Source organism: Bombus affinis, chromosome 3 (genome assembly GCF_024516045.1).
Source record: "Bombus affinis isolate iyBomAffi1 chromosome 3, iyBomAffi1.2, whole genome shotgun sequence".
Taxonomy (NCBI): Eukaryota; Metazoa; Arthropoda; class Insecta; order Hymenoptera; family Apidae; genus Bombus; species Bombus affinis.
The window spans coordinates 18,261,621-18,287,522 of record NC_066346.1 but is presented as its reverse complement, the minus strand read 5'-3'; the positions used below and the strand labels follow the sequence as shown (position 1 = coordinate 18,287,522).

The 25,902-nt window shown below is 28.6% G+C and overlaps 2 protein-coding genes across 7 annotated transcripts in view; one reads left to right on the top strand and one right to left on the bottom strand.

Moving 5' to 3' along the window:
- LOC126914964 (paired box protein Pax-6-like) overlaps window positions 1–4,225 on the top strand; it is a 142,068-nt gene extending 137,843 nt beyond the window's left edge. For all 3 annotated transcript variants that reach the window (XM_050719280.1, XM_050719278.1, XM_050719279.1), the window contains exon 10: window positions 1,992–4,225. In XM_050719280.1, the coding sequence (XP_050575237.1) occupies window positions 1,992–2,086 (95 nt within the window). In that variant the 3' untranslated portion in view covers window positions 2,087–4,225. The remainder of the gene's footprint in view (window positions 1–1,991) is intronic.
- Window positions 4,226–9,079: 4,854 nt separating this feature from the next.
- On the bottom strand, window positions 9,080–24,289 carry LOC126914965 (zinc finger CCCH domain-containing protein 11A-like). Of its 4 annotated transcripts, XM_050719282.1 has the most exons (8): window positions 23,961–24,111; window positions 23,773–23,872; window positions 23,066–23,185; window positions 22,801–22,975; window positions 21,984–22,100; window positions 10,889–13,447; window positions 10,136–10,641; window positions 9,080–10,100 (listed from the first exon to the last, which is right to left on the bottom strand). In XM_050719282.1, the coding sequence occupies exons 1-6, from the start codon at window positions 23,975–23,977 to the stop codon at window positions 12,522–12,524; spliced, it is 1,455 nt and encodes a 484-aa protein (XP_050575239.1). In that variant the 5' UTR covers window positions 23,978–24,111; the 3' UTR covers window positions 9,080–10,100; window positions 10,136–10,641; window positions 10,889–12,521. The 4 variants fall into 4 exon arrangements, with proteins under 4 accessions (XP_050575239.1, XP_050575241.1, XP_050575238.1 ...); XM_050719284.1 differs by lacking the exon at window positions 23,961–24,111 and adding an exon at window positions 24,126–24,289 and having other exon boundaries at window positions 9,080–10,641; XM_050719281.1 differs by having other exon boundaries at window positions 9,080–10,641.
- Window positions 24,290–25,902: the final 1,613 nt, after the last annotated feature.

The following is a 25,902-nucleotide window of genomic DNA, read 5'->3' as shown; positions in this document are numbered from 1 at the left end:
GAATAATTATCATAATCTTTTAATGCATGCTGTTTTGAGCAATACTGGTCAATTCTTTCAGTGGCCATTTCTTCCTTTGAAAATTACATATGCAAAAAGTAAATAATATGTAAATAAAAACTTATTTTTTATTCTTCATAGTTTTATCGTATACTCACAAAACTTCACTAAAACACAGTTAAATTATAATGAAACAAATTATTTATCTTTTTTTAAATTATTATTTTATTATTATGTTTCTTAAAAATATGGACCAAACCATAAGCAGTTCCGGGTAGAACACAGAAAAATTCTAATGTTAACTGAATATTTTAACATAGTTCCCTAAATTATAAAGCCTTAAATTATAAAGTTTCATAACTATATATAAAAAACACTATAGCTCATGATAGCGTGATAAAAGTAGTTTTATCGCAAAGATTCGTAGGTTTCAAGGTGACCGGACTTTTTTTTTTTTAGATAACGTCCTTTAATATTTTTAATATTTCTATGCCCAGAGTGCGAGATATAAATTTAAAGAGCTCTGGTAAAAGGTCATTTTGGGTCGGAAAAGGTCGTAAGTTAATGATGAGAATATAGTCACTTGTTAATCATTAATACGATATTGAACGTGATTATGAATATTTTTATTTAATAATAATCATTCTTCACAAGCTAGTGTCTTATTAATAAAAAAAAGATAATAAAAATTAATAAGAATAAATTAAGAAATAAATTTTAAATATTAAAAATTAGAAAAAAATTAAAAAATTATAAAATAAGTGTACTAACGAAAAGATTGATCATTGATTTTATATGTCCGTGTTTAATTGGCTGCTATTATCTGGTATCTTCGCATACAGAATGAATAGAAATTTCGTAATGTTTAAATTTTACATACTTGCCTTACGATACATAGAAAAGTTTGATTCGATATTATCGTATTAAGATCACCGAAAGTGATGATAATAAAGAGAAAAAAAACAATGACGTATTACAATCCTTGGTTTAGCAATTAACAAGTTATGTACCTATAAAATTCGCTTACGGTTCTAAATCTTACTAAAGACCTGAAAAATGTTATAAATGTTCAACATTTCAAACATCTGTCTCACTTTAACAATTTTTTTTTAGGATTAAAGAGAGAAATTATAAATATAGGATTTTGCAATTTATCTTCAACTCATAAAGTCGACTACTTTTTATACCTATTTATTTTTATTTTTCAAATTCACTACACCGTGATATAGCACATATACTTCGAAAATTCTTATCTTAAAACATTTAATAGCTTGAATTATTATTTAATAACGTAAATAAAATTCCATCGTTGTGTCAAACTAAGCGCGATAGAATTTACTTTGTATACAGAGTTATTTGTATGTTTTATTCGTGTTTATTAGGAATATATTCGTCATAATTATTTTTGCATAACTGAAATTATGCTCAGTCCTAGTTCGAATAATAGAACATTAAGTTGTTCGCATAAACGAAGTTTTACTATAATTATGAAAGGTTTCCATAACTGTGCGAATACTTTCGTAAGTAACTGTACGTCTAACGATACGTATATAATCTTAACACATTGCGAACGAATAACGAGATATCTACCATTTTCTATTGCGTCTTTAGGAGTTGTTGACAAGATATCTTGCAATTTTTACCTCGTCAATCAAGAGCTGTTATTCCGCTGTAACGCAAAACACAACATAGTATGCATTACGAGTGGAAAAAGGAATGAACGTTTTGCTAAGTATCATACTTAAAGAAACTTTTAGTACGTGAAAAATTATAATTACTTTTATTTTGCAAACGCATATAATTTTGAAATATTTGTTAAAAATAAATATCTAACATGGCAATGATTTTTAACTACTAACAATTAATAAATAAGTAATTTTAAAATGTTTCACGCAAAAGATAGCTGGTCGTAGTCAACAATAAAATATCTGATCCACAATGTGTTAAGCAATAAAACAAACCCATTGAATAAACGTTAAATCATCTTGCAGGTCTGATATCACCAGGTGTCAGTGTACCGATTGCAGTACCAGGTCAACCAGCACCAGATATGGCAGCGCAATATTGGTCCCCTCGGTTACAGTGACCGTGGTGGTCATCGGTGTCGACATCCTCTCCGTAGGCTTGAGCTTCTTTGACTTACGTTAGTTTTACAAACGTTAGATACAAGAGAACGCAAGGAGAAGACGTTCGAAATCGATGAAAGGGCAGCTCTTGCAATCGTTCAGTAAAATATCGATTCAACTGTCGTCGATGATCGTCGACTGCCTTTGAGAATTCAAAGGCGATCTCTTGAAAATCGTTCGAAGAACATACGAGGAAGGAGAATAAGAAATAATGACAATGATAAACGTCACGTCTGATACAAGATCTATCAAGCATAAAAAAGAACAAGTTTTGCAAAAAGTTTCTTTTGTGCGAGATGAAAGTTTTTGCAAATCATTAGACGTGAACGAGTATAAATTACAAATTATGTTCAGTTGCTTTTTCTTCAAGTGATTTTTCATCCGATCTTTTGAAATATATCACTGTTCGTAAGTATTAAGATATTTACAGAACGTGAGGTTAATCTTGGAAATAATTGGGAAATTATTACTACAATCCTTAAGAATTAATATATAATTTGAAAAACAGATGGAGGTAACGGAATCTCAAGATACATACAAAAATCGTATATTTGAAAATTCGAAAATTTTGAAGATTTGAAAATCTAGAAATTTAAAAGTTTGAGAATTTGAAAATTCGAGAGTTTGGAAAAATTTGGGAATGCTAAATTCGAAAACTTTAATATTTGGTATTTCAGAAACGCTAAAATTTTGAAAATTCATAAGTTTGAAACTTCATAATTCGAAGATTCAAGAATTTGGAAACTCAAAAATTTGTTAACTTGAAAGTTTGAAAATTCAAAAGTCCAAAGACTTATTTATCAATTCAAGAACATAAACATCCAAAAATTTCAAAATTTGAATATTTAAGAAATCGAAGATTCTAAAATTTGAAGATTTATAAATTCTGAAATTCAAGAATATGTCGTGTCAAAAGAACATTAATCGTTAATTAGGATTATCTAATTCAGTACATTCACCTTGTAACTCTTGCAAACTCTTAATATCATTGTCGTACATGCAAAGTCATGATCGTCTATAATCATGTAATTAATAATTTACAGCAATTATTACATCCAGATAGAGTTATTAAACCAGAAAATATCTTGATACTTCTGAACGGAGACTTATCTACGAAAAATATGAAATTCGAGCTTCGTGAATATCGATCGAGGGGAAAGTGATCGATTGGTAAATATTACTTTCAAAATGCTCGTACACGCCTAAAAGCATGATGACAAGACACTTTTGCCTCGAGCAGACTTACAGAAAGATCATCTTTAGAAGTCTCTTAGTCGTAGACTCGCGTATCGTCGATATTGTAAGAAGAAAATAAAACAAGTCGGGAATTAACATAATCAGTACGTATTGATTATAAAAACAATCAAAACAGTTATGGTAATAGTGTAATATTTATGCCGTAAACGATTGTAATCTCTTGATCTCTTTTACATTTCTATATAGCTGTTGTATTTTTTCTAATGCTAGAGACCAAAGAAGTTGGATCGAACAAAATTATTTTGCGGAATATGAATTTATTGAATAAAAGTAAAATTTCTGTGAAAGAAATTGAAGCCATATAGTAGAACTGAGAGCATTAGCAAATTTGTTATATAATATGGACACATAAACGTCGACTCTTTCGAAACGAATTTTGTTAATAATGGACACAATGATATAACGATACGAATTATAATATACTAACATTTAGAAAAGTTTTAGGTTATACATAATTCTAAAAATAAAATATAAATGGCTTCATTTATAATGCGTGGACTGCGGATATTTATGCAAATTTCTATTTTTATGAACATAATTTACAAAATGAAAACTACATAGGTATAATATTATTTTACCTAATAAATATTAGAAAATGCTATACATTCGATATTTTATATTTTATATCGAATTAAATTATTTCAATATTTTATATCGAAAGTATATTTTTACATATTATGTGCGTTCTATGTGTCTGAGCATTTTCAAACTTTCTATAGAAATCCGCAGTCTAACGATAGGATCCATGTCTCCCAGTTTTCCAAATGTTATTTTGGACCGTACTATCTCGAAAAAAACTAATATCCGTAATTTATAATATACCTTTACTTAAAAGGTAAAAAGCGGGAGCTTCAAATATCTCAACATATCTTGAAAAATGAAAAAATGCTAAAGGGACAATTGATCTTGTACTAAACATTTAAGAAAGTAATTGTCGATACAGTGGAACCTCGATGACTCGAATCTCAATGGAAAACCTAAAATCTTCGAGTTGTGAAGGGTTTGTTCGATCTATAAGAAAGTTTAATCTGATCTAATAAGAGAGATTTAACAAACGAAAATGGTACCAAAAGAGGCATAATAGATACAAAGATTCACCTTGAAATAGTATCGTTATCATCGAAAGATTAGATTTGCGAATTGTTTACTTAATTCTAGAATATTCAATTTTAGTTTGTGTTCTCTATATGTTATATAATAAATCCTCCTAATGGTCTTTATCATATAAAAATCCAGAATATAAATTGAAATGAAGTATTTTAAAATCAAGTATCTTAACTCACACCGTTAAAAACACCATTGACCCAACAATATCAGTTAACACTTTGACTGTCATACCGAAATCACATGTTTCGCTCAGGACGCTCAGGGAGTATTTTTATTATTCAAAGCATATAATGGTAAAATAATAATAAATTGATGATGTAAGATAACATTCTTGCCCAATGGACCGTTTATCTTATTGGTGGTCACGGATGACCACCGTGGCGTTTTGGTAACAGTTGATAGTGATGTATTGTAACAAGGCTTCGTTTATATCAACAAACTATTCGCATTCGTTATTTCATCGTAAGCAAAACGTCCAGAATATATTGTTGGAACGTGTAGAAGATATTAGTAAACGGTATTTGCTCATTCTATGTATGTATGTGCACACTTCTAACTTCAATTATATATATGATTATAAAGCAGCGTTTACGATTATTTTCTAAGCTGTGTTTATAATAATATTCGTAAGTTACTCCTCAAAGATATGGATGCAAACACAGTGCACCGTTAGATGCAAGATTTGTTCTCATTTTTTTTTTTTTTTTTATTGATATTCTAATTGACATGTTTAATTGTTCAATGGGGCACTTTTTGTTTCAAAGTATCTTCAATTTATCGGTTATATTCAAAATACCATAATTGTCAATTTTCATACAATTTTTACAATTGTAAGAATTTCAAGCGCTCTGGTCACCAATGACCACCGTGGCGTCACAGGAGAAACCGTGGCCGGTCATATATGACCAACGTGGCGGTCAAAGTGTTAAGGATTAATATTCTCCAAATTATAAAAGCTCGAAGAAGAACACATTCAACTTTTAGAGATCTATTATTTGTTTAGAAAAATAAATGGCAGTTTATGTTATATAGATTGTATGTGATGAGCACGCGTATGATGCAAGAATCAGAATCATGGCGAGTGCAGATTAAAATACGATTTTTCATTGCAAGACATAGATACGTACGTATATGTATACATATATTAATGTCTATCGATGCCTATCGATATAGAAGGAAAATTCGACTCGCGACAGAGATTGGGCTTCTTCTAATTCGAGTTATAGAGGTAAAATAACACAGTCAAACGCGTAACAAATAATTCGAAGTAAAATAAGTTTATATTTCGAGTTTTAAATCTTTTCGCAGTAGCGAAAGAGAACATATACGAAAATTGTAATCTTATAAAGGTTTCCAAACTATAGAGGTTCGAGTTAATCAAGGTATTCGATTGTATACGTGGATTCTCACTTTACCATCGGTGTTTCATCTGAATCCCCATATAAGATTTTAACGTTCAAACATGTTTCCTAATTTTCAAATGTTTCTATATGAGCCTTAAAAGCAACCGCAAGATAAAAAGATATTCTTGACTAGGAAATTCCTTTGGTCTCTAATATGATAAATAAAATAGTTCTCAGAACGTGTGCAATTTTTTTCTTAAATAAAAGAAAACTCTTGTTTGTATCGCGAGTTACGATTACAAAAAGCATTTATCAATGAGTCAAAATGGCGTCAAATTCGCCAACATCTATGGTAGTCTATGATGACATCATAAATGAAATTTCTTTGTAGTGAACCTACTAGGTACCGAAATTTTTCAATATGTTGTTAGCGGGATTTATGTAACGAAGTATTTTCGTTTCGATGATAATTAGGTAATTATAGATAGCCAAGGTATATTGGTGTAATACCTTATTATCGACCAGCAGAAATCGAACAACTTATCTATTTAGAAAATGTCTTTGAGACATCCGGTCAGAAGTAGATGTTTAAAATGTTTTGTTACGAGTGGCAATATAACACAGTCATACGAATAAATCAGGAAAATTGGAGGTAAACATTAATAGACATATATCGCGTATGAATCTTATATTTACTTTTCGATTTTTGTTAGCGCTATGTATGATACAGACGATGTTGGGAAAGTCTTGTTTATCTATGTATAGGTATATTTATTATCACTAGTTAAGATGTCCTTCCTCAATTATTACATAACATTCTATTTTTTTGTCTTTTTGAAAATTCAAGTGAAAAATATGAAAAAAAATTGAAAGTTCAGAAACCTGAAAGTTTGGAAAATTGAAAATTTAAAGATTTGAAATATTAAAAATTCAAAAATTCGTGAAACAAAAGATTTGAAAATTTGATAATTCGTAAATTACAAAATTTACTCTATAATTAAAAATCTTAATACTTCGACCAAGCTTAATATATAATGACTACTATTTTTGTTGTTTGTAATTATGTTGTATTTTTTGATTCCAAAATTAAAAAAAAAATCTTTCCTAATATCTGACGTATGTATTTTCTTACAAGAAAACATTGTGCATAAATATTTATCATTCTTCGATGTAAACCAAGCTTAATTCCAAGCGTCGTTATTTTCTCCGACTACGAGGCCACAATTTTACTTATCATAACATAAATTAAAGAAAAAATAATTCATATCCGAATCAGAGCAGCGAACAATTCGAAGAAGAAAAGAATTTGTTTAAAAACTTGAGAGAAAAGAAGTTGTAGAATAAAATTCGCGAAATAATTATTTTTGCGGAAGAACAACAATAATGAAAAAAAAAAAAAAAAATAGAGGAAAATGGTATCGTTAAAGAAAAAATCTCGTTAGCAATCAAGAGTCTCGCAGAGATTTTAAACCACAGTTTCTTAGACGTAATTTCTATAGGCGAATAAATAAAACAAAAAAACGGAGAGCGTAAAAAAAACATAGTTTTTAAGTCGGTATTATTTATATTCGTGTAAGGAGTCGGAAAGAAGCAAGAGTAATTGAACGTTTGTTGTGTGTACATCGTAAAGAATATCTTCACATTTATATTATAGTTGATTCTAATCCCCCAAATATCCGATTAAAAAGCGAGGTTGAACTCATGATTTATATCCGGTGCAAGATTTTGATCAACCAGAATGACGCGAAACCAGGTATGTTAACCGTACGATTATGCATTCAAAATAAATAGTGTGTGCATTTAAGTAATATTCGATTTTACCACTTACCTTACAATTCAAAATTCCATCTTCTTATTTTTCTTCAACTCTTCATTATTTACAGGAGGATATTGATTTAACGATACATATTCATATTACATCTATGCGTTATAGATTCGATAAAATCTATCAAATAATTTATTAATTACTAATAATTATTGTTAATAACTAAAACTGAAAATAAGTTATACCAACATATTTAAAATAACATAAAAGATATTATAATAAATATTAATAATCAATTAATAGATGTTATAGAAGAGACTTGACGTTTATTTCAAGCTTCTACAATTATCTGTATTTTATTTTATTTTTTTTTAGCTTATATTAGGTTGAAAATAATTAATACTAAATAGTATCTTTTCATACAACAAAAACTATATAATATGTACGTAGTTACGCTCCTACCGCACTGACAATGAGTGCTCTCCTTCCCGTTTTTATTTTTAAACACTATTTATATCAAATAAATAGCTTATTTCGACATATATATGTATGTATTTATTTCGGACAATAATAGTTATCTCTATCCAAAAGGAAAGAGATTTCGTAATAAAATATTTATTTCTTCAACATCTTGATTATAGAACGTTACTTTTTACGCATAGATGTTCTTAATATTAATTTCTTCGAATCAAGCCTATTTTAATTTTTTAAACTAATTTTGAAGTACTTTAAATAAACTTTATACGTATTAATCTTCGATTGCATTATTCTTTGAAATATAATAAAATATTTTGAAACTGTTAATTTATATGCCACGAAAGCATAGAAACATAATTTTTAAAACCCGCTTTATTTTCCTTGAGAATTTTTATTTGAGAAAAAACACTTCAACATATGTATTTTGAACGTGTGAAATGATATTTCGAAAGAATTATTTTATTTATTATTTTGTAAATGACCAAATATCCGAGTCATTTATTTAAAAAAATACAAGTATGCTAAACGAAATGTATCAGTCCGTACAAAAGAGAAAATCAAATTTATTCTGAAGTTATCTTAAAAAAAAGAAATGCGATTTTTGTCATTTTATATAAAACAAATAAATACAATTTCCTTCTTAATATCATTTCACAATATATTAATTAATATCTATATATTTTAATTTTGAATAACACTTACCTTGACATTCTCGAACATTTGATTATATTGAGTTATATCAGGTTGTGCAAAGTATAAAATGAAATCCACGTGAATTTTTAAATAATTCATAACTCAGACATTTTCAAATATAAGTTACTATCATAGAATTACAATTACAAAATTCTACTAAAATACATATTACAACACTACTTTAATTCATTAGTTTAAAAATAATGAATTCGAGTTTTTCTTCGTCATTTCTATATCTCAATTTTAAAAAGTACCAATAAATCAATATAATGGAACTTATAATAAAGGAAAACAAACATAACGTGCAGTAGTTTGCAAATGTAACAATCGTATATTTGTTCCAATTTAATACTTCTTTGGCACAGTCACCTTAGAAGATACCTCGATCTGTAGAAATATCGAATGACCAATAGAATGAATGATCTACAAATTCGTTTAACTTTTGGAGAAACAACATGGAATTCATTGACCTTCTAATTCCTACCACAAAATTCATATCGAATAAAACGTAGACAACAATTTTTACAGAATTTGGTTTATTCGTCTCAGCACAGGTGTAGCTTGATTCTAAGCGTATAGGTTTGTGGTTTGATTAAAAGAGAATTGAATATCACTTAAAAATGTAAAAATTTCATATTTTAAAAAAAATGCTCAAATCCTTTGTACCAATTCATCTAGAAAATAACATTTATTTAAATTAAAAAATTATTATTTAATTAATCTATAATTATTTTTTAAATACTTTTTAATTATTTTCAATCGTCATTCATGTTATGTTACTTTCTCGTAATAAAGTTCATTTTTTCATCCATACTTTTTTGATAATTTATATTTTCGATATTTTACGAAACTTTTCTTCTTGAACAAATATCTAACGACATTTTGAAATTGACAACAAAATTAAAAGTATAAATTGTTAATATTACGGTAAAGCTACTGACAATACTAGCGAAATGTCAGAGAACTCTTCCATTCAATTCAAAGTTTCGTAATATATCTAAAATAGAATAGATCAAAAAATTCCACATTAAACAGGCATGTATACACATTGATACTATCTTATTAGTTGTTATTATTTTTCATAGAATACAAAATTTTGGACAAATTAATCCTACTGTAATTTTATAATAATCAATTATATCTTGATTTCGATTTAATTTCAATCGAAACTGCTTTTGAAAAATCTTTAGCGAAAGCGAAATTTAAATCATTCTACAAAACGAAGAATGTAATTGACATTTTGAGTCCAATATTGGTCTTCAAATATTTTTAATTTAATAAATATTCTAGTTTTTACTGCCAATTAAGAAGCATCATTATTTAAAAAATTTACTCATCTCGACATATTATTTATAATTTGTCTCAACTTCTTTTAAGGATTATTTAATATTCTGCAAATGATGTTAAACGATGAAAAGTATTGCTCCAAAATAAAAATAATTTTAATCAAAAATAATTGCAAAAACATTGGACAGTAAAAAATATACTTAAAGGCGATGTTTTTCTGACAACGTATTTTTAAGAAATATGGAGATGCATTCAAATATTATTCGTTAAGTATCTCATTCTACACGAGAATAAAATATTCTCAGCATCTTGTTTAAATTATTTAATTATTTATATACAGAGTAATTAAATTAATCGTGTAATTTTGACTGTTATAAAAAAAGACATTTCAGAGAAAAGTCACATGATATACATTTCATATAAAAAAAAATCAGAGTTATAAGCCATTTGGTGACTTAAAATTAGATGAATTAGAATCCTGTATAATAGAAATGTTAAAAAAGCAAGTATCTCACACTTTAAAAACTTACGATATCTACTAAAGAGAATAAAAAATGTTCAATCAACATTGGTTCTAAAATGAATACTTGTAGATAGTGATAGAATATAATCTTAGCCCCCAAACTTAGTTTACTTGATTCTATTAATTTAATCAACTACATTATTTAATAACGCAGTTGAATTATAAAAGTAGAAAATGTGCATATATGTATCAAACAAGATAACACAATATTGAATATAAATGAAATACAAATGAAACGTCTCTTGGATATTTTATTGATATTGGTGGTATCTTTCCTTAAATTTCAATTTCGATAAATATTTCTGTTTACATGTGAATTTTATTATTAAATTTTATTAAATTTGATTTATATAATAAATTTTAATAATAGTATTACCACGAGACGTAAGTACCTAAATTGTTTGAAAATATAAAATTACATTTTTGTTGAAAAAATTAATTATAGATTCGATATTGATTAAGCATCTTTTAATCCGCTTAATAAGTATTGTAAGTTTTGAAAATTTCAAATCATTATATTTTTACACTCTGTATATAAATATAATACATATATGATGTACAAGAAATTTCATCTCGTTTGTTCGAGTAAATAAAACGCGCATAATAATCAGAAGAAAAATACGGAAGGATAAATAAAAACGGTGCAAATGCATTCATGACCAAATGTTATAACACAGAAATTATATAATAAGATACATAACACTGTATTAAAATCATATCGAACGGAAAAATATTGGAATAATAAACAAGCAAGGTTCGTGAACCTTCTGCAAACATTAAATCGAAACTATTTTTCCTAAATTAATTAATATTTTCAAATCAATCATTCATTCTTCCAATTGTTAGTTATTTTATATTAAGTAGATAAAAGAAAAAATGTTGAATGAAATTAAATATTAAATTTTAAAAATATTGAAAATACTAAGGATACAGAGTATCCCATCTATCGTAGTACAATCAACAAATGCGTGATTCTACGTAAAAAATAACTTGAAGATATAAAATAAAAGTTTTTCATACGGAATTTTCATTTTTAATAAAATCGAATTTAAAGATTTGTTTGGTACAACACGTGAACTTGAATAATTACTTATTCGTATGCGAGTGAACAATCAGCAGGAAAATATTCCACATGCGAAAATCAGACAAAAATGTGGAATACAATTCTTCCGTTTAAAGTCTCGTTTTCAAGAAAATAGGCTTCGAACGTGTTTAATTAAAAATTCATTTGATGTAATACGTGCATTTAACAAATTGTCGAATTTAATATTGTCGGAAACGGAAATTGATCCTATGAAAAAAATTGTATTCTACAGTTTGTAATTATTTCCGCACATAGAATAACCTCATATCGATTATCTACTCCTGTGTAGCCTGGAATTAGCAAAAATTAAGTATATTTGACAAGTTTTGCAAATGTTATTCTATATTTTCAATTTGCTTTATCACGTAGAGTGTTATGTAATCATACCTTGATTACTGGGATACCCTGTATATTCTGCTAAATCAGAACAAAAATATTAAGTATTGATCAATAACCACGCAAGAATCTAAAATTCTTCATTCATTCCTTCAGACACAAATCACGCCCATATCGCTTAAATAGAATACAGGCCTCCACGAAACAATCGAATTCGAAGATACGATTCTCCTCATCTTTTACTAGTCTCCACAACGATAATTAGTAGAATAATTATCTAAAAATCTTCTTCGTTTATTGAAGAATCAACCTACGACAAAATTCTATCTATGGACAGTCTCGCTTATCTCATTTGTGGTAAAAAAAACCAGACAGAATCCCTCAGTCAGCTCGAAAATGTGGAAAGCAAGTCGACCGAAGAATTTTATTTCTCCACTCATCGATTATTGATAGAAAGAGAAACAAACCATAGAAAATGAGCAAATGTTATTCCAGTCGATTTTTCACATAAGTACACCTTTCCTTAGCTTCGCCTCCACGTTTTATCTTTGAGCAACGCGTCGATATCCTTCAAAATATCATCCGACGACGTGTCCAATGTCAAATAATCCTCTTCACTTACATTCAACAAACAGTCTGCTTCTTTAGAATCCACCACATTGTACGTATCAACCGATTTCTTCTCTTCACTTATTTCTAATTGCACCTGATCCTCGTTCGTGCTGCTATCACATAATCTAACCTCAACTTCATTCTTCCTAGGTCTACTATTCGAACTCATCGAATTTGATTCGTTCAATCTTTCTATAGAACTTGATTCGGGACTATTTCTACCAAATCCTTCTTTCTTTTCTTCGATTTGCTCTTCTTGACCAATTTTTCCATCTCCTTCTTCACTGTGCAGCAAACTCAACCTCTTTGGAGATCTTCTGAGCTTCACAGGCGGCACACTGCTCGAGATGGCGCTACGATCGTTATTACACTTCACTTTGCACTTAGAAGTGTCCTCTTCTACATTTTTCAAATGTCTCTTCACTCCTCTAACAGAAATTGCTTCTTTAAATTCAGCCTCTGTTTCTACGGCGTCTTTCAGACATTCTGTCGATTCCTTTGTATTGATTGAATCCATCGATTCTGTGCTTCTGATTTTATTTTCTTCAAAACCTTTGTATTTTCGGCGACGAATCTCATCCAACGAGAGAACCTCGAAGTCCAATTCTTTTTTGTTGCTCGAATCGTTGCGCATTGGCAGATACCGACAGATTTGTTTGGTCCTACGGGTCTTGATCTTCCCGTCACCAGCATCACTTTGATAGTCTTCAGCCTTATAGGAATAGTAGGCGGCGCTTTCGGCTTGAATCTCCTCCAAACGAATCTCCTCGTATGTTTTGCAGTATGGTACCCTCAGCTGCGGCTTTACCGGAGACGGTACACTTTCATTGTCCGATTCTGGAAGAAACATACCACGAAATTGCGGAAATCTCTGTTTTATTATTGAACGAGGATGTTCCATTTTGTTGTTAAAATCCTTAGATATGTTTCATCTCTCGTTTTTTTTTTTTTTAGAACATTTTACAAATATTTTAAAAAATTTCTGTCTTTACTTTTGATTTGTTTAAGAATTTTCATTTAAAAATCTCTATTTATGTTTACTTCTGATTCGTTTTAAAATTCTATTTGGCGTCTCTCAAGTATCTTTTAGATTAGAATTATTCGAAAGACTCTTAATTAATTCTAAAGTGAGCTTATTCTGAGTTTTGATCGTAGATTATTTCTGTTATTGTCTAATTGTCGCTTTTGGTAGATTGAAGTAGCCTTCGATCTCCGGTTGAGATTATGGGGAAAAGTTTGAGTTTGAAAATAGAAACAACGAAAATGTAGAGTACAATTCCAATACTTTGACCGATTTTCCTTGGATATGAGTTCGGTGATCCATCTCTCTACTCACTTTTTCTATCTCTTTTTGTGTCTTTCTTTTTCTTTTCGTCCCTTTTAACAATTTCTTATTTCCTACAGTTTAAGAGTAACTAGCACTACTTGTACAAACTTCTTTGATTTTGCGTGATCAGGTAATCTATGCTTAAAATCCAATAGGTAAATTAATATCGTCGTCCTTATTATCTCTTTGTGCTCCTTTCTCTCTTATTTCCTCTCTCTCTCTCTCTCTCTATCTCTATCTCTCTCTCTTTCTCTTTTTGGTTCTCTGTTTACTAATTACTTTTCAAAAATCTCTTTGAAAATTCGTCGCTTTTGGATTTTTTTCTAGTTCCCTCCAGGCTTCTTTCTCCACACAATTGGGAAGTACACGAACCATCCAATATTTAAAACAATCTTTCCCTGTCTCTCTTTCTTCTATATACATACATACATATGTATATATATATATGCAATATTATGCAAAAATCTTAAGCCAGATATCAAATGGAAATCTTTTGTTTTTATTAAAAAATTTAATTTTCGTTTATTAAAAAATAAATTCCGTTTTAACTACGGGAGAAATATTTGACTCTAGAATTATTGGTAATTTGCTAAAAAAAATATAAATTCAAGAGCTATTAATAATATATTGAAAAATATTTATTAATTTGAAATAATTGATATTTTGTGCAACTTTCTTTTGTTTTCTCTGAATAATATGTGAACAAATTTATTTTAAACTGTCATGTCTATTTTAACATTTCAAGTAATTTTCACGTTTTTGATTTCCTTTTCTAATTTAAAATATTATTCCTAAATAAATTGTGGATCGACAAAACCTACAAACAAGAAACGCCATAAAGACTTGTTCCTGTATAAAAATATTTTTTAAATGGCCTAAGACTTTTACAATATATATGTATATATATAATACATAAATGTATATTGTATAATATATATATATATTTAATATATTTATTTATTTATATATATGGATATGAATATATATAAATATATAAATATTTTATATATATTTAATATAATGTTTAATATAATATTTAATATATATGCGTATATATATATATACATACATATATATATATATATATACTTATATAATAAATATTATAGATATATTAAAAATAAGAAAACGTGGATAAACGCTCGACAATGGCACAACACAGTCAAAGAATCGATCATCGACAAAGAAAAAAGTTGACGATGACAAAATAACTAGGAAAACCGAGTTTCGAATGAAATTGTCGTCTAATTATCTTTAATTTAGTAGTTGTCGAAAAATCTCCCTTTTCTTGTTTTTTTTTTCTTTTCTTTTTTAACTAGGTACAATGTTTGTGAACATTTTACAAATTAATTTGATCATCAATTTGCAATCACGTGGATTAAATTATTCCGGACAACAATTCGGTCGTGAAAAAAGGTATAGTGTGTCACTATGCGGCATTTGCAATATCAAGTGTCGCGATGCATAGTTTTAACGTAAAAGAGCGGCAGACATGGTAAATTTCACAAAACACAGATTAGTAAGGATCAAATGCTTCGCAACACTCAATGAGAAATTCTGAAAAATTTTGAAACGCAATTTGAAAGAAAAACTATCACAAATAATATTTATTTCAACGCTGAGAATGTTTTTGCAATTTACTGATTACTTATTAGTCCAGGGCAATAGCGATGACTTTAAAACTAAACGAAATATTAAAATACATTACTTTGTAATTTTTAATCATTAAATTATTAATGAATCAATCAGTTAAAAAGTTACAGTGTTTTATAATTTTTAAATAGAATATTTCTTAATTTTTAGTGCAAAAATAACTATTTGTGATAGTTTCAGATTCGATACAACAAATGCAAAAAAGTAGACCCAAAAAAGCTATTCGACCAATGTAAAAAGACGATACAATTAATTTTATAAAACGCGAATCTTGTATCTTTATAAATAAATAATAAATTGGAAAAATTGTCTCTGTCACACTAGCATTATTTTCCCTTTCATTTCATGGCATCAAGTTTATTGGAATCCAAATAATCGTCTCGGTAAAAATTAATATTTTCCATTCGTTTACATGGATTAGTACGGAATTATTTATCGCATATTCAGCGTATAATCTCTACTTTTCTCTCTCTCTCTCTCTCTCTCTCTCTTCTCATTCTCTGTCCGCCTGTCTATTTGTCCGTCTGTCTGTCTGTCTGTTTCTCTCTCTCTCTCTTTCTCTCTCTACTTTCTCACCTCCCACTTTCTCACTTTTAATCGAATCAGTTTTTATTTTTGAAATTGAAGAGACTTGGTCACCTTTTGTTTTATCGTAAATCGCCAAACAAAGGTTTACAAGTTATTTTAAACGAACTCAACGACAATTTCCTTCGTTCTTTATTAATTTTTCAATGAAATGATTCAATCATTAAAAACTATATAATTCTTTGCATTCTTAATATAAAATAATTCTTTTCGTGTTAATTATTTCAATAATTATATTTTCCTGTTGATATTTTGCAAATTTTTCTTTTTGTGAATTATAGATATTGGAATAGAGACATGCATTTTTGAAATTGCCGTTGATCCAAGCATCGCACGCGCGACTTCGAGAACACATGCGTTACAATTCGAGGAAAAATACGCAAATAAGTAACAATATATATATATCAATACAACAGAGATACGAATGACAGATAATAAAGGTCATGCCGCTGCAATGACGACTTTTGGTAACAATAAATAAAAAAGGAAAAGGAACAAAACAGAAAAAAAAGTCATCTATCGACGAAGTAATATAATATAATTCGAATAAAGATCCATCTCCCGGATGGAGGACAATGATTTAAGAACAATTTGTAGCTGAACGCACACGATAACTAACAATTAAAAATAAAAATAATTCACAGATCAAAGAAAAACAAAAAAGCATATCGAACACCCCTTAAAACGGAGAAAAAAACACAACTCGAGAAGCATGTTACAAAAGGGAAAAAAAGGAAAGCTTTAAAATTTGAAACCTTTGAAAAATACCAACGAAACAAAAAAGAATTTATCTAAAGAGTGTTATTATAGAACTTGCAATGATCGACCGAGAAATTTTTCTTTCATAAAATACAATAGAAAACGAGAACGTAAATTACCGATCCTGTGATAAGCGAATGATTTTATAATCAACGACTCTTTCAATCGATCGAAAGATCCTCGCAGTAATTGATTGTAAATCAAACCAAATCAGCATCGTTTGATTGGCTGAACGTTGACACGAACGAAACAAACGATATATTAAAATTACTAATGTTATTCGACTATAATAAATAGCGATTAAAGGTCGTCGCCGGCGACACGAGTCCAGCTACTGATCTTTTTTCTCTCTTTTTCTTTTCTTTCCTTCTCCTCGCTCGTTAAACGTACTAAGTTAAGTTTTACACTATTTCGTCTCTCAATAAGCACGCACACACGCATTCGCCAAGAGGTGGCACGCATTACAGGCCCTGTGCTTTGAAAAGAACATGCGATAATTGCACTTGCTGCGCGAGAACGGGTCAAAAGACGATCTTGTTGTATTTCAAACAATCATTTAACTCTGCATCTATTTTCGACGGTATATTTCGACAGCCTGTCACGGAACTTTTTCTCATTCTTCGCGTCTTTCGCCATTCTCTGACTTCTTTCTAACTCTCGCGAACGCGATCCTCTATTTCTCATTATTTGCAAATATATTACAAAAACATATATTGGAAAACGATTATTTCAATAATTACAATGGCCTGTAATTATCCAACTGACCTGTATCGTACTATTATCGCGTATTTTGTTCTTTTTCGTTTTTTTCTTTTAAACGAATATCTTTTCCTGACAACAGGCTGTTAATAGCGAAAAAAAAGGAAAAAAGCGAAAAATCGAGAAATTTCTCGTACATACACGCACTCTCTCACTTATTATATCGCCTATAATATATAATTTTTCTTTTTTTCAAGCTTATCCGCATTTCTCATTCTTCTTTTCATTCCTTCTCCCTTCTCCATGCGCGTTTCTTCATCTACATCACAAATTTTGTTCTTTTCACTCGCATATTTATGTTCAAGAGTTAAACAAAAAATACAAAGATCCTGCAGTGTTATCTTGAGATTCAAGATCACTGCTATTCCTATCTCAAACTAATAGGTTCTTTTCTTTTTCTATTCTAACCCTTCTTTGTTGTTGCTGTTTTTGCTTTCATCGAAATAAGAAAGAGAAATTCAATAAAAGGTAAAGACAAAAATCTAGGCTCTAGAACGTAGAATCCTACCCGTATAAAATCGCAGAATCAATAATAATCCCGAATTTATCGATTTCGTAATCGATGATGACATTCAGACACGGCGACGATTAATTTCGATCGTGAATACATCATTTAGCAGTTAAATAGAATATAATTACTTCGTCATGCTGTACGGTAGTCTCGTAATGTAGATTACACTTAATTTTTTTTTTTATTTTCATCATATCTCTTCGTGCGGATCTAGGCGCAAATAGTATTCCGTAATAAAAATAAGGAATATATGTATATTCATATATATATGTACATATATATTCTTGCTTTCATTGGGATCTAGAATATTTTTATGATGAGAAATTCTACGTCTTTTTTCCTCTTTTTTAAATATTTCTAATAATGAAGCAATTATATAATTATTACTCGATCACGATGCGACTGAAACAAAATTTACACGTACTATTCCACCAAGTTCCGCTCTTATTTCTCTTTTTTTATTATTTTTTTTTTCTTTTTCTTTTTTAAGAGTACGTATATGTAAATATGTATCTGTGTATGCATGCAATACGTGATATAAAGTTGCATTTTCCTCTTTCCTTAGGAATTATCTCGTTTTTATGTATAAATACACAAATATATATTTGTGACGATATATATTCATATACTTATACTCGTAGCTTTTTCCTATTTATATTATATAACCTCACTGTTCGATCGTTTATTTGATATTCCCGTGCGATCTACTTCGCTTTCTGCTCTAATCTTCTTAATCGCTGATTCGTCGTAGGAAAACGAAGTACAAGAATATCCAACATAATCGAATAACGATATCATCGGCGAAAGAAACGAATCTAAGCTATAAAATTTCCCTCGGTCGAGATCGAACGATTAACATTCACTTATCAACAAATTTGAAAAAACTCGTTAAAAGGAATCATCGGAATAAAAAGTTCTCTTAATCCCGATGCTGTCATTAATTTCTCATTCGTTCTCGTTCACCATGGAGATTTCTTACATTTTCGATAATTGAAACTTTCAGTAAAACGAAACATGCTGCAAGATTTTATGTTTACGTTAGAATTTTTTTTATACAGATTCAAGATTCGTGTTGTCTCGTGCAGCGTGATTCGATGAAAAATATTCGTTTCCCTCTTTTATACATCGAAAGATTTAGAAGCGATTTTCTTTCCTTTCTGTTTGTACAACACAACAAAATTTTGATACAACACGCCGGTATTAACAAATTTCGTCTAAACACGAATAGCTATACTGCTATTGCTCGTTTTATACTTATTATCCCATGCCATTTGAAAACTCGCTAATTCGTGTGGGAAGCCAAAACATATGAAGGCATTTATCATATTTCTTTCGTGTGTACGCGCTATATTATAAATCAAGGCTGGGATATTACGATTGAATCGGATACTGCTTATACATATGTATATATATCCTTATAAATGAAGGTTCATATATCTTTGTTCGTTCTTGTTCGTCCATCTCGCCTTTATCGTCTTTCTTTCTTCTCAAACGAAAAACATTATTACGAATCGCATGTAAAAAATACATACAACATTATACCAAAAAGAAATGCGCGTATGTGCGCATATATCTGGGGCAGTATTCGACTCGAATAATTTTTTTTCTCTCGCTTACACTTCATGTAGCTCAAAGCATAACCGTATTAAAAATCACAAACAAAAAATTAGTACATGTTAGAATAATCTTTTTTTGGATTTTTTGTTTTTTTTTTTTTTTTCATCACTTTGCACAAATGGTTATGCTTCAAGGGCATCTCTCTGACGAAAGAAGTATCCTTTCTTTTGAGTCTTTTTCAAACGATCAAACATCAAACATATGAAAACTCAGTCTCCATTAAAAACTAAACAAACTACTTCACCCTAAACCAGTCTCGGATGTCGAATTGGTTATCAAGAAATCTGTGCGAGTTCAAATCGTGTGTGTGTGGCAAAGCGACGACCCATAGCTATCTTCTTATTTCATCCGGTATAGGTTCGTGTTTCGTTAGTGTTATAGCACAACGAAAAGACGTGAGTACTCCGATCTTGTTTTTTCTATTATGCGGCATTCGGGAAAATTCAAGGCTCATCGCGCTGCCGCTGGAGAAAGATAGCCATAGGCAGTTAGAGGGCTACAGGCAAAGTTTAGATATAGCAGCCCCTGCAAAAATTGATATTCAAATCTACGTTTTTTTTTTCTTTTTTCGTTCTATTCTGTTAACTTTTTTGTTTTTTTTTTTTCCTTTAGTTTATGATTAGGTTACCATGCTCATTTTTGATGATATAGTTACTCTCAACTTTCTAATTTATAATATAAATATAATGTAACCATAACTGTGTTCAAATATAGATGTAAATTCTGATTACAACTAGTCGGTAAATTTAAACCAATATCATTGAGAACACAGAGTTATCGGATCAATCTAAATGTTGCATGTTATCCCTCTTCCCCATGGTATACACTGTATGTGTATACAAAATTATATGTGTAATTTAATCATTATATTGAAACAACACACACCTTTGACTATAATTCTTAAAGTGTTACGAAATGATCTTTCAAAGAAATCCTTCACATATCAATATAATTTTATAACCTTATTCTATCCAATAATAAAGACGACGATATAGATCACCTATTGCTTTTTCACTACATATCCATAACTAATGAAATATTCTTCTTGCATATATTTATATATATATATATATAATTTCATATATATCTTTATCTCTCTTTTGTTTTTTATGTAAGCTAAATAAAAACTATTAATATTTTATTATATGTACCAGTAAATTCTAAGTAGTGCAGTCTTTATTATTGAAGAGGAAATTTAAAACGTATCTTGTGGAAATTTACAATACATCAATATGTATCTGACACTATCAAAAGCCATTACTATTAGCAAAATATTATATAAGTTTTTAGTGACATTGATGCAGCTTAAGCTGTTTTCTCATAATGAACTTGTCTTTTTTTTCTTTTTCTTTCTTAAATAACTTAATTGTATGAATTTATAAGTCTTGTATGAATCAGATAAATTAAGTGAAAATCGATTAAGTATCGGAAATGTACTAACATTCCTGGTGCTCAATCAATATAAAAATCTGTAATAAATTTTACTGCAAAATAGAAAGTATAACTTTTTCACTTTTGCATATAAAGCATTGTATATGTTGTACGTTTATACAATACTTTACACCAGCTTTTTTTAAAAGACAATGTTTAGTTGTTTCATATAATTTTATCTGTGTTTCTCTCCCTTGTTTTAATATTTCATTAAGGTATTTTTTCTATACTGGTTATTGGTCGATAGAAACTTACATTGTTACAATTAGGGCATTCCCGGCAATTTTAAAATCGTCTATATGACGTCATTTCAAGGTATGGGAAAGGAAATCTTGATGTTGGAGGTTGAGAAGTTTGCTGAGTATGAATAGGTGAATATGATGGCTGCTGAAGCAGCGGAGAATTCTGTTGATTTTGTAGTGGAGACAATGACTGTCCAGGAGAATGTGAATGTAAATTTTGTGGGTGAGAAAATGATAATGCATGATGGCAAGGGGAAGTTTGTGAATTTTGTACATTAGCTTGTGGTATATTCAAATTGTTCGTAATGTTAATATTGTTTAGTATGTTGAGACTGTTAGACACGTTATTAGGGATTGTCAGATTACTCGGAATACTCAGTGCATTAGGAATATTTATGCTTGTTTGTAGATTAGGTGGAAGGGAAAGAGTAGCCGACGTAAGATAATGTACGCTGAAAGATGGACGGGGGGGCTAGTAAAGCCTCATACCTTCTTCGAATTTGACGATAAGAGGATCAACTGCTGGACTGCCAATAAAACTGCCTGCTTCACTGCTTCCTCTACCTTGATCTGATTCAGTACTACTACCATCATATTTTGTGTCATCTGTTAGTAATGAAAAAAGATCTTATAAAATAAATGAAAATAACATAAGATTATGAAATATTGTAAAATCATAATATACAGGGTATTCTAAAATGAAGCAATTAAATAATTAAATAATATATTTTATGAATGTAACAGAAATTTAAAATTTACTAATTAATTATAATGAATATATTAATCACGAAAATATCATTGACCTTTTATTTTATTTTATTCCTGTATGAAAGGTTATAACAACAATAATGTATCGCATAACATTCACGAGAAAGTTCAACATAATATAGAAACAAAATATGCAGAATGTTACATTTAATATTTCATTAATAAATAATAAAGCTCTCATTAAAAACAAGAACAGCATTTTGAAATGTAAAATTAAATGGATACACATATTTTTTTTCTTTTGCTGTCATATAGTAATAATTTATATTTAATTAAACTTACAATACTTTAAAATAATACATATAATTAAAATAAACAATTTAGTTAAACACTGTTGATTTACTTTCATACTGAAATATTAACAAAAAAATATTAACCATATTAACAAATCTGCTATTACTTCATACTTGATATTCTCATTTAAACATATTTGTTAATAAAATATTTTCTATATTTATGTAGTATGCTTGTTCTATATATTGACATAATTTGATTGTTTAATTTTGAAATACCCCATATGATAACATAATATTCTTACCTTGACGATTTGACCATTCTTGATTCATTGTTTTTGATGTTAAATCAAAATTTTTTACTGGATTAATAGGATCGTTAGTAATTGTACGAGCATTTTTATGCATAAATGAACAGTGTGGTTTTCTACAACCGCCAGGTTGTGTTTCCCAATAACATGGGATCGACTTGCGATTTTTCTATTGGAACAAGTAACAAAGAAACATTAGTAAACTATTTAAAATTCCAATTAATGATTTATCTATTTGTAATATTTGGATGATGCTTACTCTTAATTCCATATGCCTAAAGTTACAATGTTCATCAAAGCATTTGCCCTGCTTCCAATATACGCACATTGTTTCACAACCCAAGGCAGATGGTTCATGTCTAAATGGACAGTTATCACCCTACAAATATAATTATAAATTTAAAAAAAACAAATAATAAAATACAAATACATCAAAAATATAATAATAATGAACTAACAAAGAATTATGATCATTAATAGTTGCAGTGCTCATGTACATTGTAAATACTGCAACCTAATCTATAATTCAAACTTCAACAATTCAAAAATCGACAGTTAATGTTATTTCATATAATTTCTCATAGTACATTATGAAAATAAATATTTAACTATTTATACATAATGACAAACATCACAATTTTCAATTAATATTATCATCATGAGTAACAAAAATTGTTTCGGACACGAACGCAGTAAACAATATAAGAGAGTTAATTTTTCAAAGTTAAAAAGATTCAAAGTAATCATGAAATGAAGAAATACAACTGTTGTAGTATATAAATAACACGATTCACTAATTATTTTAAAACGACGGATGATATCGTAGAGCCTGCCACCAACATGGCCGATCTAACCTCGCGAATTCAATGTATCAGAAACAATATGGAACAAATCTATCCAACATCTAAAATTTTACGGTGATGATTAAATACAACGAATGTTTCGTGCATTTTATATTTTACATACCTTCGTGCATGTTGAGTAATAGAAAAAATAACAGTCGGTATTCTTATGACTGTGCTCCATTTGCAAGAACCGATAGAAAGATGAGTGATCGTGTTCTTTACTGAAAAGAGAATATTTAAACAGATCACTATTAAATGCCACATTTCGTAGGAATAAAGTGAGAAAGATCAAAGTAAAGTATCTATTACCACTTTGTGCGAAACATGATTACAACTTATAGTGTATCGTGTTCAACCGCCAGAACCAATGTTATGGAAAATTAATTTGAATGTAGAGGTTTCGCAACCACCAATATTTGTACCGACAATAATGACCTTTTTTCATCGTGTATTCAATATATATTCATTACTTACGTGTGATGGCAGTGATTCCTAGGATGACTTCTTTTTTGCCCCTTCGCTTTGACCCACACACTAAATCAACTCGCACACAGATTCAAGTAAATAGTTCGACCGTGGCACTTGTCGCCCCTTTCGTTAGTGACGCTATTCGCTACCGCTACAGATAAGGTGGCGTAAACTTCCGAGAAAACACGAAACTACACGATTTGTTACGCGCCCTTTTTGAATTAGTATAATTATTACACAGCTATAGTGACTCACGAATGAAGTTAAAAGCTTTTATATACAATTGTATATGTTATATAAATTATTTTTTTTTATTTATTTATTGAAATTCACAAGACATAACTATGATGATTATATTGATCAAATTTGAAACCAATCTGAAAATGCATGTAAAAGTTATAGAATATTTAATAAAAATACCAATTTCGCAGAGATCACAATATTCATTATATTAATAAACCAGTATTCGTACTGTATAGTTATTTTTTACTAAATATATGTTAACAGTAAATATCTTGTAACTCTTATATAGATTTTTAGATCGGTCTCAAAGTCCAGTATAATTATGATGATCATGTTTCATTGCAGTACTAATGAAATTTTAAAGTGTTTTATATAACACATAGAATATATATATATATAAATTTTTTTATCGTAAGTATTCCGTAAGCTACTTTATATTCTAAAATGATAATTTATGTAACATGTTTGATTTTCAGCTAATAATACCATTAAATAATACACTGTGGCTAAGAAATAAATGATTATTTATTCCATAAATATTTGAACTAAGCTAAAACAAATTATACATATTATATAATATATAATATAATAAATGAAATAAGTAATTATTTACATCTTTACTTTATTTACATCTTTAAGTTTAAAACAGATTTTTATAAATTGCAATACATTTGTTATAATATGTATTTTATGGAAATAAATACAAAATATTCAGCAAAAAAGCATTCAAAAATAATTTCTTTGAGCTGTATTACATTCATATTTAACCATTAAAAAATATTATATATAAAATGATTAATAAATACACTTAAGTTAATGATTTACAATTTAATTGCATATTTAAAGTAATATAACAGTCACAAATTGTATAGTAGAGATACTAGCATATAATATTTTTACAAATGATTTTATAAATATACACTTTTAATACTTAATGTCAATATTAAGTATATTACCTGTATTATACATTATTTGATTACAAAATTACAAAATAATTGCATTTAAAAATTATATGTTTGAATAAATATATATAATATTTAAAATAATGTGTTTCTTAAGCTAGAATTTAACAAATAAAGTTAAATTTTAAATACTATAATTATCACAGAATTACCGCAAGATAATAATTTTTTTAACATACATTCATCGAAAGTGACAAAATTTATTCATAACAATATAATAGTTACATCTTAAAATATTCATATAAAGAGAAAACAGAAATTTGAACAATGTGTAATTAAATCGACTAAGTAGAAAAAATAATTTATCAAAATAAATATTTTAAAATCATTAAAATAACGTCTTAAATTTTATTTTATTATAAAGATAACTTATATTCAATCATAAAATTTTAATTTTTCGCATATTAAATAACATATAAAGCTTAGAAGTAATATATGCTTTATATACAACAATATAAATTTTGTTTTCAATAAAGATATTTGCAGAAATCAAAATACAAAAACAATGAAAAAGTAGCATTTTAAATTAACATTTTTAACAAACATATTTGATAAAATTATACAATATTACAATGTAA